The following is an 18,997-nucleotide window of genomic DNA, read 5'->3' on the forward strand; positions in this document are numbered from 1 at the left end:
CTCCTGGCCTCCTTGCCCCTTCATATTAGCTTCCCAGGGGATCCTGCCCATCAATTCCTTAAGGGAGTCAAAGTCTGCTTTTCTGAAGTCCAGGGTCCGTATTTTGCTACTCTCCTTTCTTCCTTTTGTCAGGATCCTGAACTCAACCATCTCACGGTCACTGCTGCCTAGGTTGCTACCCACTTTTACTTCTCCTACCAATTCTTCCCTGTTTGTAAGCAGCAGGTCAAGAGGAGCACAGCCCCTAGTCGATTCTTCCAGCACTTGCACCAATAAGTTGTCCCCAACACTCTCCAAAAACTTCCTGGATTGTCTGTGCACTGCTGTATTGCTCTCCCAGCAGATGTCAGGGTGATTGAAGTCCACCATTAGAACCAGGGCTTGTGATCTGGAAACTTCAGTTAGTTGTCCGAAGAAAGCCTCATCTACCTCATCCTTCTGATCCGGTAGTCTATAGCAGATGCCCAATGCACTCCAGTAGGTATTTGCAGTGACATAGCATAGCTTTTTCAGAACAAAGTAGCATTTCTTAGTTAACTGGAATACAGCATCTGAGAACCCTTAAGCTTCACTTTTCCAGGTTAACCTAAGTCAGAGTCCATATTGGCAGAAGCAACTGCACCAACGTACAATGCTCTCCTAGGACCCCTCTTGGCTCTCCGTCCCTCTGTCAGTCTCTGAGTCTGCGATTTCCTCAGTCCTGAGTGAGCATGTATACGCTGCAGCTGGGAGCAAGCTTCCCAGCCCGGGTAGACAAACTAATGCTGGCAGGGTTCGAGCTACCACACTAAAAATAGCAGTGTGGAAATTGAAGCTCTGGCAGTGACTCAGACTAGCCACCTGAGCTCATACCCAGCTCAGAGAGCCTCAGCAGCCATCAGAGCTGCAGCATCCACACTGTTATTTTTAGAGCACTAGCTTGAGCCCTAGTAACACTAGTGTGTTTGTGCGAGCTGGGATGCTCACTCCCAGCTGCAGGGTAGACATTTCCTGTGTCTCAGGCAGCACCCTTAAAACACAGTCTCTCAGACTCTGTTTTTATTCCCCTGCGTTCAGCCCATCCTGGGCTACCAATCATTAGAAGTTAATGTTCCAGTCTTTGGGTCTTTCAGTCATATGTGCATATATCCATCCATGCTTGACTGGTGCATCTGAACAGACTATCTCTGAGCCCCTGTTCTGGGCAAGCAGTTTCACCGCTATACACACAGTGGGTAGGAATACAAAATCAGTGGGTAAACTGAGTCACATATATTGGTCATACACATATTACCAAAAATCCCTCATTAACCACACAGTGTCACATCAGAGAATGATTCAGTATGTGATACTATGGAGGGAAAACCTAAATCAGAGACAGTAGGCTAATTACTGGGCCAAATTCTCCCCTCAGTGACACCAAAGCAATTCTACTAATTTCAGGTTGATTCCAGTGGGACTGAATGTGTGTAACTACAGGCAGTACTTCCCTCCCTGTATGTACTGAATGCCTGTCACTAGCTGCTGTTTGGTGTATTCAGAGTTTAACCTCATAGTTCATTTAAAAAATTTTGCACAGTTACCTTTACATATAGATGATATTGCACAAATATTTTCAAATTTATTTTTGTATTAATTTACTTTCCTTGCAGTTTTAAAATCTGTTCCATTGAATTTAATTAAGTAAGTGATTTGTATGTGGGAGTCATGAATTATTGTTCTGTCTTTTTAAAATTTCAACTGTAACAATTGAGTTCACCATAATGAAGACCCAAGTCTTTTCTTGTACTCTTAGGCATCAACACCCACAGAACTCCCACAGATAAAATCTAAAAGTATTGAAAACAGCAAGAGGAGAGTGACTCAGTTACAACCACCTTTGGGTCAAAGTGGAATAGCATCAATCTCTGATCCTGTTAGTGATTCTGTTGTCCATTTGATGCCTTTAAGTAAAGATGGACCGGGAACAACTTCTTCAGAATCCTTTCAGAGAGGCTGTTCTGTGTCACAGCAAGAGGCAGATAATTTGGATGAAGAACTAGATTTACTGCTAAATTTAGATGCTCCTGTTCATGTAGAAAACAACTTCCTGTCAGAAACCCACAACACGACAGCTGAGAGCAATTTGAAAATGGAAAATGGTGAGATTTATATTTTTAACTCCTTTTTAGTTTGTATGTTCTTTCTGTAGTGATGCTTTTAGTTAAACTCCTGATTAGTAAGTCAGCAATGCTTCTCTAATCATCCCCATATCCCTGACAGTGTATGTCATTGATTTGGAGTTGCGTAGGAACACATCTGTTCATTCTCATTCTCCCTGTCAGGTGACCTTTCAGAGAGGCACCTCTCTTGTTTAGTACTTTGACATTCCAAAACTTACTGCAGTTGCTTGTGGTTGAAAATCATGATGAAAACTGAACTGTATACGAGTCTTTCATACATACTGTGGTAGAACAAATACATTCCTCTGCCCCAACTTTTTTTTACTACTTATAGCATAGTGGAATACGGTGCTTTCCAGTATTAGGCCTTTCGGTACTAGATCATATTCTGACTCATAACTTGGCTCATTCTAAACACATTATTTAGAAAATGTACTCACTAAAATATGCATATTCTTTGACTTCCAAGAATAGGTCTATAAGGAATAGACACCATTTTTAAATAGGATGAAATGTGATGGACTGAGTTGTATGTCTTGCCAGTAGTAACTGGTGATCCCATAACTATAATAGAGCAGGAAGTCATATTCCTTACTGTATGCTGTATAGCAGAAAAAAATCTACAGCGCTAAACTCACGTCTGGGCAGATAAATAATTTTGGATCTTAAACTGTTTTTTTATTCAGTTCATCTTCAATTTTTTCAGGCTGCTTTAAAAAAATGCCCATAGTGTGTGTAGTCCTTTAGGACCCTAGGCAATGGACCACTTTGACTGCTTTCAGCCTTCTTTACTTCAAAGCATACCCCTCTCTCTTCCCCAAGCAGAATTGCTGGACTCAAATTGTTGGCCTCTGATCTTAGACATACTTCTGGGCTTTGTGCCAGCTTCCTTCTACTCCCCTCCCCCAGCTCTGTTGTAGATGTTATGTCCCCTGTGTGAATGAAAGGGCAGGACCTAGCGTCCACAAGATGCAGCTCACTGTGAGATGGGGAGGGGTTTAGTTCCCAGAATGAAGGAAAAGGAGCCAGTCAGGACTTGCATGCAGAAATCCTGACTGAATTGTGCCTGACAGTGAACACAGATGCCTCCCTCCTCACTGCTGTAGAGCCCCCTCAGCAACCTCCCTAGGCCCCAAGGACCTCCACTCTAGATGAGTTAATAACCTTAGAAATGAAGTAACATCAGTTAGCAAGAGTAGAGCTAATAACGTCGCAGAACAAGATCCTATTACCTGCAGGATACTTTTGCTTCTCTATCTGAGCTAGAATTGAAAAAATGTCCTGTCAACAGCAAGATACTCAGCAGTAGTTACTATGCTGCTTTTGGATCTAGCAGACCGCACAGTGATGTATCTGCCAAAACACATTAGGCAGAAAACTGGTGTACATAACTGATGAAACGTTTCCACCCTATAATACAGAAAGTGATGTTCCACTGAAGAGTTTAATGGAATTTTCATTTTCAAGGACAATGAGTAACATCAGTGAAGAACTTTACTGTAGTCAGCATGCTCATTTTGAACATTTTAAGAGATCGATAGAGCTCTTCTGCAACGTGGTACCTTAGTTGGCAAAGTTTAAACACGTAACGGCTCACTGCTCGGGAGTTATCGGTCAATGAAAGATTTCAGTAGCCTTTTGAGTGGCAGTGCTATTACTCAGTTACTAACCTTTTAATAAGCCTGGGGAAAACACACAGGGGTTTGTTTCTGATGACAGGTTTTAAAATACTTTTTAAACTTTTGTCTTCTACATTTTTTTAGAAAAATATATTCTTAACTGCAATTATGTCTGATTCATAAGAGTAATATTAACTAACGTAATTTCCAAAGCTTTAGGACTCAAAAATGGGTATAATCCTTGAGTGAAATTTACTGAAGATGCTAAGTACAGTAGAAGCTTGTTAATCCACACCGAAACAATTGGTTATCTCTTCCAAATTCTCACCAGTAACGAGGTGTCATATTACTATGATTCCATTATTTTTACAAAATATTTTTCACATCATTTACTAATTAAATATAATTAGGGAGATGAACCTCTGTAGGTAAAGACTGAAGCTAGTTGCCTCTTATAAACCCAATTTTCATCATTCCTCCATCTTCACCAAAACCAAAAGTGAGATACCTGCATATCTTGGCTCAGGATAGATTGTGGAAAGCATAGATGTAGTAAGGCTTTCATATTTTGAAAATTATCCTAATACCTATTGGGCTTATGTATTCAAATTCCTGTCTAGGAAACTCCAGTATATTTTATTCTGTTGGTCCCTGTGGCAACATCTGCACTATGGAGTCTATGCTAGCATAGCCCCCTGTGTGGAAACACTACCATGCCAAAGGACAGAAGCACTCTTCCATTGACAGAGCTGCATCTGTGCTGGGGTTTTGTCAGCATAACTATGTCTGTTGGGGGGGGGGTTGGTTTTTTCCACACTGCTGACTGACCTATCTAAGTTAAGATAAAGCTTGTCTAAGACTTGGTCTACACTTAAAAGTTAAGTGTTGATTTAGTTATATATTAATTGCAGCTTTCCTATACATACTGAAGTCTGCATGGCCCCTTAATGCTTTAGAAAAGGATGTAGCTGGCAGGATTTTGCTGAGCCTGCAACGTTTTTCAAAGAGTTCAATAAAGAGATGTTTAAATGTTCATTTTCATGCTTTCCACCAAAAAAACCCCAAAAGATGTGAAACTGAAATTGTAATTTACAGCTTCTCTCACACTGGTGATTTTACTGTTTGTTGTTAAAAATTCTGAGGTTAAGGTTGTACATCTGAGAAACTGCCACCATGAACAGAGCAAGAAACCTTGAGCTGTTACTCCAGAGTGTAAAAAAAGACCTTGAAATAGCACATCTGAGAATGATTTCTGTGATATTTTATGTTTTCTTAGAAGATTTGCATTAAGTGAAAAATAAAATGCACACATAAATGTGTAGTCACTAAGATAACCCTCTAATAATCACAAAAGGAGCTCTGCTGCCATGATCTCCTGCTGATCTCTCACATAAGAGGAAGTCTGCACGGGACACGAGACAAGATCTCAGTAGGGGGGTGGAGTAGGGATCAGTTAGGAATCTTGTAGACTGGAAACTTAGCCCTGTTAGAAGCTATAAGCTCTTCTTTTACAGTGGCCCTAAAAAAATCCAGCAGATTAGTCAGATGGCAGCCACCTAATACTGGTTGCTTTACTCACCTGCTTTTTTGTGATTTCTCCCAGTTAGCTGACATACACTCTATTTAAATGTCATCCTTTCTTTTTATTCAATCAGGAACTGAAAAGCAAAATGCTAACTTTGTCATATCTCAAAAGTTTCCATAGTGCAAAGATAAACTTTACATCGAATTGTTTCCTGTATTTATTTTCTTAGTTCCGCTCGACTTGGGTGTGACTGAAGAAATGAGTTCAGCATCTGAACAGCAGAAAACTACATCTAAAAACATTACTGAGGAAGAGCTTGAAGATTGGTTGGATAGTATGATCTCCTAAAGCCCACATTTCATTGTCATGCAAGTAAATGAAAAATAAATGAACATGGCAGAAGTTAAGTACAAAATATCAGTCTACAAGAATTCACTGAACTAGCTGCTTCATCTCAGTGATTTAATATACTGAATGCATACTTTTATTTCAGCCAATATCTGAAATAACACATTTGGATAAATTCTAAATGAATGTTATCTAAGTGTTCTCTAAACAAAAAGGTCTAAAGTTACAATTGAGTTCATTAAGAAGGATCTTGTAATGAAATTAGGATTTTTTCAAAAACCTGTGCTTATAATGTAAGATGCAAAATAATACACACTGACAGAGTGTTTGTTTCTACTTCTACTTGCTATCTATAGTTCCAAAAATAAAATAGTGTTAGTAAATATAGTTGTGTGTTTAACTGTGCATCCTGTGTTGTATCAGCTTTCTATTATGTAATCAGCCAAAAATAAGGCAAAGACAACCCAATTACTATTTATTTGGTTATTGCAGCGGGCATTTAATTTTATTTGAAGAAAAATGCATAAAGGTAGCAACTTCACTACTTACAGATGACCATAAAGCATTATTTAATTTTGGCCTTTTAACAGCAGCATCTTACCAGCTGTTATTGAAAGAAGTATATGAATAACCTTCAAGTGCAATTTCATACAGTACGATGGAAAAGCAACACAACTAATTAATAGAACTGTCAATCTAAAACACTAACATAAATAAAAACCTTGCATAGCTATGTCTACAGAGGTTTTAAGGCACTTAATCGATATTTCAAGGTCGATAAAGTGTTTGAAAATTTTTCTTTGACTGCTTAAAGCTTTTCAAGCTGTATCTTGATACATTCACTAGCAAATACCAAGGGAAAAATTAGACTGCAGTTAAAATGTTTAATTTCACAATGTGAGTCATAGTCACCTGACATTCAAGTGCTTAAGATTCAGATATTGTGCATTTAAGAAATGATGTCTCTTTTAGCCCTTTCAACTATACCACCAAACATTGGGTCAAAAACAGTTACAATTTCAGTCTCCGTTTGAATTGGAAAGTTTAAGGTAACTAAATCTTCAATGTATAGATTCCCCCCCCCCCCTTTTTTTTTCAAAAGGAAAATTGAAATCCAGACTATAAGGCCCTTGTCTTATCTGCTAGGCACAAAAATCCTAAGTGGATGGTTTTAAACAAGTTCACAGTAAAGAGATGGTAAACAAATGTGACCTTTGAATTACACTATAAAAGGTAAGTTTTTAATTTTTACTGGGTTTTACATTTCATTAACATATTAGCTTCTTTCATGATAAGTTTATCCAAGTTGATCCTCATATTGTTTACGGAAGCAATCTCCAGCTGGGAAGAAATCCCAGCATCTTTCTTGGTACATTTTCCATACAAATGATTCCTGAAACAGTAGGAGAAAAAAGGTGTTTTAATTTTAAGATATGTTTATTTTCAGTTATTGCTTTATACAAAATAACCATAATTAGTACTGTCCTTACAATGACAGGTTTCAGAGTAACAGCCGTGTTAGTCTGTATTCGCAAAAAGAAAAGGAGTACTTGTGGCATCTTAGAGACTAACCAATTTATTTGAGCATAAGCTTTCGTGAGCTACAGCTCACTTCATCGGATGCATACTGTGGAAAATACAGAATATGTTTGTTTTTATACACACAGACCATGAAAAAATGGGTGTTTATCACTACAAAAGGTTTTCTCTCCCCCCACCCCACTCTCCTGCTGGTAATAGCTTATCTGTGTGTATGATTATATACATACAGCTGGTAATAGCTTATCTATGTGTATGATTATGTGTATGATAATCAAGGTGGGCCATTTCCAGCACAAATCCAGGGTTTAACAAGAACGTCTGAGGAACAATGGGGCGGGGGGGAAAGGAATAAACAAGGAGAAATAGGTTACTTTTTATAATGAATCAACCATTCCCAGTCTCGAATCCAGCCTAAGTTACTTGTATCCAATTTGCAAATTAATTCCAATTCAGCAGTCTCTCGTTGGAGTCTGTTTTCCAAGTTTTTTTGTTGAAGGATAGTCGCTTTGAGATCAGAAATCGAGTGACCAGAGAGATTGAAATGTTCTCCGACTGGTTAATGAATGTTATAATTCTTGACATCTGATTTGAGTCCATTTATTCTTTTACATAGAGACTGTCCAGTTTGCCCAATGTACATGGCAGAGGATACAATTAACTTAGGCTTGAATAGAAACTGGGAATGGTTGATTCATTATAAAAAGTAACCTATTTCTCCTTGTTTATTCCCCCCCCCCGTTCCTCAGACGTTCTTGTTAAACCCTGGATTTGTGCTGGAAATGGCCCACCTTGATTATCATACACATTGTAAGGAGAGTGATCACTTTAGATAAGCTATTACCAGTAGGAGAGTGGGGTGGGGGGAGAGAAAACCTTCTGTATTGATAAACACCCATTTTTTCATGGTCTGTGTGTATAAAAACAAACATATTCTGTATTTTCCACAGTATGCATCCGCTGAAGTGAGCTGTAGCTCATGAAAGCTTATGCTCAAATAAATTGGTTAGTCTCTAAGGTGCCACAAGTACTCCTTTTCTTTTTGTCCTTACAATGTACACATATTACAATTGATGGCAGAGGACATTATACAACCTTTATAAACTTATTGTTGAAACCTGCGCTAAAGTTTAACTGTGCAGCTTTCTGTACGTAAATACCCAGAAGTAAATTTTCAGGGCATAGTGAGAGAAAAGTGTCTCTTAGGGCTAGTCTACACTACTGTTCTACATTCTTCACAGCTGCACCTACTCTGCTGTAACATGTCTGACGCTGCCTCAATGAGAGGCGGAATCTGTGGACACTGCTTTCAGTCGATGTAGTGCGACATAAGTTACACTGACTTAAGCGGTGCAGACAAGCCCTCAGTCATGGTCTATGAAATGTTACACCAGTGTCATTAAATCAATTTCATTATCCCAGTGCAAACCCCCATGTACAGGCACAAACTGTTTTTAGCTCATAGGGTAAGTTACAAAATCAAGCTAAGCCAATTAAATGTGTACTGAGGCTTCGTACTAATACAACTAGATAAACTGTAAATCAGTTTAGCTACCAGTGGACTTTTCTTTGTTCTGAAACTTCATCATTTTAAATGTAAATAAATATTCTTTTAGAAAATCTTGGACACATCCAATATAAAATACGCATTTAACAACTATTGTACTGCAAATTAAGCCTTCCTAATTAAAAGTTTTGTTTTAAATTGTACTTATGTTTGTTTAAACTTAAAAAAAAATCCTTAAAGAGAAAGTTAAAATATTTGTGTCCCATTAATTTTGAACCTGTCAAACATTTTTTGAATAAATATCCTCATATTAGTATCTTTAATTATACAAATTTTAAAAATCTGATGGTCTTTTTCTCCCAGCTTGGACAATTAAACATGAATCAGTTGCACATTTGAAAATAACTAGAACCAATTTCAGAACAATGCATTTTTTAAAAAGAGGAAACAATTCTATGGGTTTAAGGTTTTATAATGGCTTATTTTTACAAATTAAATCAACATACAAAAACTACATTGTGAAACAGGGTTGTTATTTGCTACTTGACACACAAACACAGATACAAAAAGTATATTTAAAAGTATGTATCCTCTGCTCTGCCAGCCCCACACCTTACCACAGACCACAACCTTAACTCCGCATCCCCTACCGATGGTAGCCTCCCCATGCTAGTAGTTTGGTGTGTTGGGAAGGGTTAGTTTAGTAGTGTGGTGATGTCAAGACTGAAGTTTCATACTCAGACCTTGAAGATGAAAATATGAATTTATGCTTCATTTTAGCCTGCTCTGAAAATTCTACTTCATACTCACCTGACCAGTGTGCTCAGTTTCATCCTTATTAATGAGATACATTAGAAAGAAGCTGAAACAAGCACAAGAAATATTTGTTAATGTGCAAAATCTAACACGGCATTTTATATTTCCTGACAAACGGAGATGAGGTGTAAGGCAAACTGCACATTAGCTAACAAAACTAACAAAATAGCATTGAGGTTAGTTGTGAACATGTTATAAAGTTAGAAGCATTCGTTCAGGGCCAGATTCTGTCCTCTGAGTTCCCTCCCCTCTGCAGTTTTTAGTTCCTATGATACTATTAATACAGACACTGGATGTGAAATCCCAGTTATCAGTATCAAAGGTAACCTACCTTATCTCATTTTATTATTAGCAAAGAGAAAGTTAAAGGGTGATTTGATTACAGTCTATAAGTATCTACATAGGAAAGGAAAGATATATTTAATAATGGGTTCTTCAGTCTAGCAAAGAAAGGTACAACATACTCCAATGGGTGGACGTTGAAGCTAGACAAAATCAGACTGGAAATGAGGTGTAAGTGTAACAGTGAGAGTAATTAACCATTGGAACAACTTATTAAAGGTTGTGGAGGATTGTCCATCATTGATAAAATCAAGATTGGATGTTATGCTTGGGGAATTTCTGTGGCTTGTGTTATACAAGAGGTCAGACTAGATGATCACAGTGGTTTCTTCTGGCCTTATGTGGCTTGAATTTACTTTGGGCATTTCTTCACAGCAGTTGTGTAACTTGCACAACGTGTGCCTGACTTCTGTGCACACGTAAAAATATCTAGCTTGATTTAAGTAGTACTTTAAACTTGAGCTAGCTGGCCCAGGAGGGGGCTGTCTATTGAAGATTGGGGGGTGCTTACACTCAAGCTAGTAATGCAGTAGGGACTCAGCTACTTAGTGTTGCTAATCAAGTCACTCTATACAGTTTGAGTGTTTTGCAGTGTGACTGCTCTCACTTGAACTAAGCTAACTCAAAAGGAGTTAACTTGAGTGTAGGTGACTGGAACTAACACTGCACTGAAGACAAGCCCTATAACAACATTGGTTTTATAATTTGTATCTTAGCATACAGTCAAGCACTATTGAGGAAATTCTGTGTCTAGTTTGAGTAACTTGCTAGGTACTGAGGGTCACCGTGAAAGGAATTAATGCAGAGTATGGGCTAGAGTAGCCTCTAGGGCTCATACACATTGGGGGGGGGGATTCAAGAGCTGCATAATTTTTCCCTAGACATCACCCAGCATAGCCTCACAGGGATATCCTAGCCCTTTTGGGCTGGGAGTTTAAAAGCATACTAGGGAAGTTAGGCTTAGACACCTAACTCCCACTGAAAATCCCAGCCTTGTTTTCTCTAAGAATGTTTAAATGACTGGAAATACCCTCCTGATACCGAAAGATCATAAGACTTAATAAAAAGTCAAGCCATACAGAAAGAATACAAGCATCCCCATAATGACTCTAGCGTCATTAATACCTCGTAATAAAACAGCATGGGAATAGCATTTCTTTTTTCAACTCATGACAGTACCTCCCCTAAAGTATCTGCTTCACCAAGAGATGAAAAAACAGTGTCTTCACAGGAACCTTAGCTTTAGTCTAGTTACATATTTATTATAACACCAATCAGAGAACTGATGGTTTCAAACATCTTGGAACAACGATTAAGATGCACTTGTGCATTTTAAACTCTATGGATTATTAGAAGGAAATTGTATTAGCACTCTGACTTATGTTAGTGCCTATTCTAACTTTGGTGTTATGATTGGAAACCCAGTAATTTTCAGAAATAAGTGGCTTTGGGGTACTGCCAACAAGTTTAATGTTCATGAAAATACCATTTCAAAGGTCTGGTGTTTCTGATGCAGTCCTGGAAAAGATTTTTTACACCAGCTATCATATCCCTATCAAGCTATACCTAACAAGAAACTTATCCAGCAGTTTAGCCCCTCTATACACCAAGAATATCTGAAAGCTGATCATAAGCCTTTCATTCTTCAAAATGATTTGGCTTTATATTCTGAACGCCTTAACTATGAATTGATCTCAGACAGTTCTCTGGGACAGCTTGACTGTGTCAAATCACATAGTGGTGTTCTTGTTCTTTTTGTACATATATTTTCACAAGTGATTTTGAAATAAACACCCACAGTTTATAAATCAGGTACTTCCCTTCATCTTTCTACTGTAGCCTTGTGCTGTTCCAAAGCAGGCACTTCATGCTTTACTTTTATACTGTGAACAAATATATTGGCCATGTATATGAGACTCCCAGGCATACTGTAAGATGTAAACTTGGTCATGAATCAGTTACAATGTGTGTATTAATATAATCATTGTACTCCTTGAGAAAATATTTTAGCAGCAAACCGATTTTCTTGACATTTTATATTTATAATGATACAAAGAAACAGTGCAAAAGTTGCATCTAATCTCCATGTTAATGGACAAAGAAAAGAGGTGATATACAGCTCCCTCTGAAAGTGGGCAGAAGAATACCCTGTGATCTACCATAGCATGGAAATTAAATAGAGGACAGTTATCCTATAATTTAGCAATTCTGTTCTGTGTGAAAACTGTGCCAAAGCCATGTTCTCCCACCTTAAGAGTTGCTGATGTTTAGTTACTCTGACCACAAGTGACAAAAAACCAACCACCACCACCAAGACCCTAATTAGATGAGTTGATTTCAAGATCTGCTTTGCTCTCTTTTCTCTGGGCCTGTAAAATCTGTTGGTTTTTTGGGGGTTGGGAAGGTGGTATATGGCCCATTTTCTTACTGAGATTTAAGTCTTGTCTATACTTGAAATGCTACAGGTGCATAGCTGTAACACTTCAATGTAAGCACTACCTCCCTGCGAGGTGGTAGCTAGATAAATGGAAGAATTCTTACATCAACCTAGTGCTGTTTACACCATGGGTTAGATCAGCTTAACTACATTGCTGAGAGGTGTGGATTTTTCACACCCCTGAGAGACATAGCTGGTTCGACCTAACTTTTAATGCAGACCAGGCCTTACTATCTGCATAAAACCAGAATACAAAGAAGTCCTTGTTTATTTGTATGAAGGGAGATTCATTAGCCTCTTTATACTGTTACGGAAATGAAAAACGTAGTTTACTATAAACCAGAAACCATTAAGCAATGCTTATGTCAAATCCAGTGATCTAGTGCAAGCAAGAGGGCCCAAGTCTGCAATTTGTACATTGGTAAAACTACTGAAGTCAGCGGGAGTTTGTCCAACCAAGGAAATAAGGTTATTTATTCTTAAGGCAAGTTCTCCTAATACACACAGTCTGCTGCCCTGTGAGTACCCAGAATATTCCAATGCACTTTAGGCTCTTGGTGGCATGTGCACTCTACGATCGGATGCCACATGTCAAAGCCAGAACCAAGGACTGCCATCTCATGCCATTCAGGTCCTCTCTTGCTGTTGACACATTTTTCCCCCCTCTTAACTTGTCTTCTCTGTGAGTATTTGCTAATGTGGGCAGTTGGGACCAGTCACTTATAAGCCTCTCTTTGGACATTTGGGCCCTAGTAGCTTAAACTGCATGCATTGGCTAAACTACTTTGGAAATTGCAGTTCTTTGTGAGGCTATTTACTCCGCTTAACAGAGAATCAGCAAAGGCCATTTCAGTGCAGAACTGCAGGAGCAGACCGATAGTTAATCTATTTCCTGTTGATTTCTTCTCAATAAATAGCTACTGTTGCTTGTATATGAAACTCTAAATTAAAAGATCTCCCTTTTGGTGCTGTATCATGTATTTATCTGCTTCAGAATGGACTGCCTAACAGCACTGCCTAACTTAATGGACCAAAAATCATAGCGGTGCAGACTCCTCCTTGGCTGAACATTAGCCCCATTCTTGCTAATGTGCCTCTACCTTTTACCAACACTCAGTGAGAAGACTCTTAAAAAAAAACAAACAGTGGGACCCACTTTAAAATAAAAGTGGGAGGGGAAGAGCCAGAAAGCATCAAATGTTTGTTCTTTCTTCTCTGAGATGTGCTTAAATTGTGTGGGCCCCAACAGCAGGGCTGTTCAGATACATGCATTTCAAGCATACTGTTGCTGTACTGAAAGCCTCCATAGGGTGATCTTCAACTAACATGACACTGGGAATAAACAGTAACAAAAATATACTCACAGATAGTTTGCCAAATTGTGCTCTTGTAAAGTATGCATTTCAAAACCATGTGGGGTCGTGTCAAAATAGTCATTACCAATTCCACAAATGAAACATTTGGTCTAGAAAGAAAATGAAGATATTAGCACATTCTTAACACAGTAATCTAGGTTCTTATCAGTTAGTTAAGATATAATATGAAACAGTACAGAATGTAATATGGTTGCTCTACCTCCATATCTTCTCTCACTTGTTCTTGCTGATCTCTTAATTCACCAAAGGCATCAATAATCAGACCTGTTGTTTTAAATGGAAAGATGTAATGTGAAAAACCTCTCAGTATTACTTTTCCATGTTATGGAGTGGGAGAGAAGTAGCTGTTTTAGGCTTCATCAAAAGGACAGCACACCAGATAGCATAGACTCCAGTTGCCTTAGCATGGTGGTGCCTGCAGGTAGCACATGACATGGGTAGGCAACCTGGAGCACGCGTGCCAAAGGCGGCACACGAGCTGATTTTCAGTGGCGCTCACACTGCCCGGGTCCTGGCTACCAGGGCAGGGGGCTCTGCATTTTAATTTAATTTTAAATGAAGCTTCTTAAACATTTAAAAAACCTTATTTACTTTACATACAACAATAGTTTAGTTAGATATTATAGATTTATAGAAAAAGACCTTCTAAAAACGTTAACATGTATTACTGGAACGCAAAACCTTAAATTACAGTGAATAAATGAAGACTCAGCACAGCACTTCTTAAAGGTTGCCGACCCCTTGGATATAACATTATTTGCACTGCACTTGCTGGAGGGCTTCGTAATTGAAATGTAAACCTTTATATTGTCACAGTTGTGTGGTAAGCTGCTCAAGGAATGCCCTCACTTATCTCTGGGCAGGGACTTTGTCTCCTCTCCTGACCAGGGGTCCGGCCTTCCAACTCCCTGTAACGCACTGGTAGGACTGACATAAAAGTCCAGCCCCTGTGCTTCGCTTTGCTTTTTCTCAAAGGCTATGAACAATGTAGGCCAGCGATTACAAGTAACCAAACAGCTCTTTTAAAGCAGAGTACATTTATTTTAGGATAAAAGTCTTATAGAGAGAACAACAGAGGGACCTAAAGGCATATTTAAGCTTACCAGCACGCCCGCTCTGGCCCCCAAATCAGTTCTTGTGAGAGTCCCTGATTGACAGGTACCAAAGTCTTTCAAACCCTTCTCTAAGAGTTTGCCTCTCTTGAGTGTCAGATCGGGGCATTTTGTAGCCCAAGGACCCCTCCATCAGTAAGTTCAAACTCAGCCTTTATACGCAAACAAATCGCAGGCCTCCTGAAACAGGTAAAACCAGTTGCTGCCCCTTTCTTCCTCAGGTAAAGTTTCAAAGGCTGGGCTTCTGCACAACCAGTCTTGGGATTTTGCATTCCTCACCCCCGAGTAATTCTAGATTCCATAGAGAATCCACCCAATGAGCCAGGAACACACAAATGCGTATAAAACGTAAAAGTCTATGAATATTCTATGGGACCCTATTGTCTGGCCCATCTCAGCATTTTGAAGGTTTCATGCTTTCAAGGACTGGCTCAAACATACAGATAACATTCATAATATTAAGTAGAATAGTCTCACGGTAGATCTGTGTTTGTCATACCTAGGGTACCCGACCAGCATCCTTAGTGCATGGAGAGTGAGTATGCCATTACCCCTAATAATTTCAAACTGCAACTATTCGTATAGTAAACAATCTCGCAACAAGCCAGCATACACTAGCGGTAGCCCTTGGGTGTGAAAACCAAGTGCATAAGCCGGACTCTTTGCTGGGATTGACTCTGTGAAAGGGGGCAACAAGCCTACACCCCTTGTCAGGTGAGGCAGGTCTCTGCCAAGAGAGCAGTGAAGACTAGAGGCCTGAGACCAGAGAGGGCATTTCTTGAGCAGACCATGAGGGACAGGGCGTGCATTAGTCCATTCTATGCATCTGATGAAGTGGGCTGTAGCCCACGAAAATTTATGCTCTAATAAATTTATTAGTCTCTAAGGTCCCACAAGTGCTCCTGTTCTTTTTGTGGATACAGACTAACACGGCTGCTACTCTGAAGCCCAGAACTGTGATATATACATATACTTAGGGTGCAGGTGGAAGGCTTTGCTAGGCCAATAGGTGAAAGAAAAGCCTTGATTTCTTTAAGGATTTTTCTCCAAACTTCCCCCCCACCCACCTTTTTTTTACCCCATCCTCATCAGGTTGAGGAGCAGGGTTTCTTGGGTTCAGTGTAAGCCTGTTAGTTCAATGGATGGCTTATTAACTCTTTCCCCTACCTGAGGTGCCATTCTGTGCCCTGAGCAAAATCTTCTTCCCTACCATTTTATGGTGTGTTTACGGTGGGCATAATGCCAGTCCCAATTTTGGGCACAGAAGGAATTTTCCTGTCAGATTGGGCCTTTTCACCTTTCAGCAGCCCAGGGATCAGGTGTGTAGGTTAGGTTTTAAAATTCAGGAGGTCACAGTAGCAAGTGTCAAGTGCAGTTAATGGCTCAATTGGAGATCTGGTTCCCTGATAAACCAGAATTAGAAGCAGATTAGGAAAAGGCATCTCCTAAAAAGGCAGGGAAAGGGGTTGGGATCCTAATGTTTGGTACAATGAGGAGACAGCCCCTTCTTTCTCACCCCCCTAGCCCTTGTACAAAAGGGAAAACAGTGGTATCCCAGCAATGGTTCTGTGACGAGGTTAACAGAAAGCTGGGGGACTTGAGAGCATCCCCTCAAAGTAGCACAGGTTATGGAAGCAAGGATGACCTGCACTGGATAAGTTACTGCTGTACCGTACCCAGATGTGTTACTTGAAGTTGCAGTCTAGTTAAACCACATTCCTGGTGTCTTGTCTGGTGCTTGGGACAATGTATATATTTTATGGGTAAATTATACAATTACTACTTCCAGAATTAATTGTTTTATGAATTGCTATGGAGAATGTAGCAATATTGCTTAAACCATCTTATTCAATGAGTGGTTGACATGCACTGCAGAAGTAAACAGGCTCACTAGACTCCAAGGCTTCTTACTATTGTAAGTGGAAATACCTTGAATGATAGCCAGTAGGATGACAATGACGAAGAAGAAAAATGTAATGTCAAAGACAATTCGATACATTTCATAAGGGTCCCCAGCAGGGTCTTCAATTTCATCCCCAATGCCACCACCAGCTCTCACACCCACATACATGTGGAACAGGTAACACTAGAAAGAAGGGAAAGTTACATCGGTCAAAAAACAGAAGTATTTAAAATGGCTGGCATTGAATAAAGAATGGTTATTTACCCTTTGGTAACTGTGGTTCTTTGAAATGTTGTAGATAGCCGTACACGCTCATATGTGTGAGCTCAGAATCTTTTGCACAGCAGTGTCCATTGGGGTCACTGTGCCTCCTTGTGCTCCCATGCCAGGGCATAAAGGGCAGAATGGTCTTGACTCTCCCTCAGTTCCCTGGCAAATTGAGCCCATGTTAGCTGGGGACTCTGAAAGTAGGGATGGAGGGTACGTTATGGGATCCACACAGATTACAACATCTTGAAGAACAACAGTTACTGTAGAGTAACTGTTCCGTCTTCTTCGAGCATGTTTCACAGTGGATCCCACTGTAGGAGACTGGCAAGCAGTAGCCTCTTCAGGATGGTGACAGTGAGGTGTACCAGTTGTGTCAGTCAAACAGAGATTAGAATACTGCTTTCCCTAATCTAGCATTGTATGTAACAGCCAAGTCCAGTGCATAGTGCTTAGAAACATAAGCAGATTGCATCAAATAGCAGCCTTGCAGATTCTGGCTGTTGGCATATTTTGGGAACAAGAAGGGGATGCTGTTTCAGCCTCATCAAGTGATCCTTGATAGTATCCACTTAGACAGCCTTTGAAATGAAATAGCATAGCCTGTAGAGTGGCCAGCTATCATCATGAACAGGCAGGGGGACAGTTTGAAAGATTTAGTCCTGTTGATGTAGTAATGCAGAGCACAGGATATGTACAGAGTGTGCAGTTTCTTTTTCCCCAGGCATGGAATGTGGCTTAGGGAAGAACACAGATAAATTGATCATTTGGTTTAATTCAAAACACTACTTTGAGGATGAACTTCCTACCGGTTTCAGAATAACTTTGTCCTTGCAAATGAGGTATACAAGGGTTCCACCGTGAGGGCCTGAGCTTGCTCACTCTTCTGGCTGAGATGATGGCCATGAGTAAAACACATTTTAAGGATCAGGTGGTGAATGAAGCAGTCTTGGGAGGGGCTCAAATGGGAGCTTCATCAGCTTCAGGATGAAGGCGCTGAGATTCCATGTTGGAGTTTCTCTGGCTTTGGTGATCATGTTGTGGGAGTAGTGGGACTGGTAGAAAAGGGTATAGCAATTCTTCATTCCACTGCAGTAGGGACCCCAGGCACAAAAGTTGAGGCACTTTGCATTGTCTCTAGGGGCAAACAGGTCTATTACTGGATTTCCTCCTACTAGAGAAATGTCCCTTTGGTGATGGACCCCAGCAGTGGCCACGCCTGGTTGAAGACAGATTGCCTGCTCAGGAAATCTGCCTAGCTGTTTCTGGTTCCCAGCAGGTGCAGGGCTATCAAGGTGCAGGGCTATCAAGGTGCAGCACCAGTTCCACAGTTTGATTGTCTCCCTGCATAGGGGGATGAACAAGCACCTCTTTGTATTGTCTATAAGCACCTGTACTATTATGTGCCACAGAACCAGAAGTAACGTCATATATGCCAGTCTGATGGCCTGAAGGTCTAAAACACCTATGTGTAGCCTCATGGCTTCTGGGGACCATGTCCCTTGTATCTGTAGATAGTCAAAGTGCGCACCCCAACCTGTTCCAGAAGGGTCCATGACTATCATTCCAGATGGCAACAGGATCTTGAATGCTACTCCTTTCTTGAGGTTGGGGTGTAGCCACCATGACAGTTCCCGGAGGATGCAAGAGGGAATGATAACTGTTTGCTCCCTTGATGCTTCACTGGGGAATAGACTGACCTAAGCCAAAGCTGTAGAGGCCTTGCGTGAAGTCTATCAAATGGTGTCATACATGGATATAGGGCATATGGCCTAATAATGTAAGGCAGGTCCACAGCATCATGAAGAAGCATGCAATTATCATGTATTAGTCATGATGTGGAACTCCACAGAGGCTGAAGTGCATGCATTCCTGCTGAAAAGAGTCAAGTTTTTTCAGATCCTTGTCCTCTGGCATTTCTTTGATGGAACCTGTTTTGTCTTGTATGACTGATGTGAGTGACTCTGGTGTAGGGTATGCGCAGAACTGCTTGAACCCTTGGGTGGTATTTGGTACCACTTCTTTACCTGCTTTGAGGTTGGAGTGAACAAGGTCGAGGTGTGCC

The 18,997-nt window shown here is 40.1% G+C and overlaps 2 protein-coding genes across 13 annotated transcripts in view; one reads left to right on the forward strand and one right to left on the reverse strand.

Moving 5' to 3' along the window:
- Positions 1 to 6,321, forward strand: part of AVEN (apoptosis and caspase activation inhibitor) — a 175,365-nt gene extending 169,044 nt beyond the window's left edge. The window contains exons 5-6 of the mRNA XM_073348840.2: positions 1,775 to 2,120; positions 5,515 to 6,321. Coding sequence (XP_073204941.1) covers positions 1,775 to 2,120; positions 5,515 to 5,633 — 465 coding nt within the window. The 3' untranslated portion in view covers positions 5,634 to 6,321. The remainder of the gene's footprint in view (positions 1 to 1,774; positions 2,121 to 5,514) is intronic.
- The window catches only part of RYR3 (ryanodine receptor 3), a 581,512-nt gene continuing 568,535 nt past the window's right edge, over positions 6,021 to 18,997 (reverse strand). For 10 of the 12 annotated variants that reach the window (XM_073348831.2, XM_073348834.2, XM_073348830.2 and 7 more), the window contains 5 exons: positions 16,692 to 16,848; positions 13,850 to 13,914; positions 13,639 to 13,739; positions 9,490 to 9,541; positions 6,023 to 7,026 (listed from right to left, as the gene is read on the reverse strand). In XM_073348831.2, coding sequence (XP_073204932.1) covers positions 6,931 to 7,026; positions 9,490 to 9,541; positions 13,639 to 13,739; positions 13,850 to 13,914; positions 16,692 to 16,848 — 471 coding nt within the window. In that variant the 3' untranslated portion in view covers positions 6,023 to 6,930. Of the gene's footprint in view, positions 7,027 to 9,489; positions 9,542 to 13,638; positions 13,740 to 13,849; positions 13,915 to 16,691; positions 16,849 to 18,997 lie in introns of all 12 variants that reach the window. The other 2 variants (XM_073348839.2, XM_073348838.2) reach the window with 2 other exon arrangements.

This window comes from Lepidochelys kempii, chromosome 6 (genome assembly GCF_965140285.1).
Source record: "Lepidochelys kempii isolate rLepKem1 chromosome 6, rLepKem1.hap1, whole genome shotgun sequence".
Classification (NCBI taxonomy): domain Eukaryota; kingdom Metazoa; phylum Chordata; order Testudines; family Cheloniidae; genus Lepidochelys; species Lepidochelys kempii.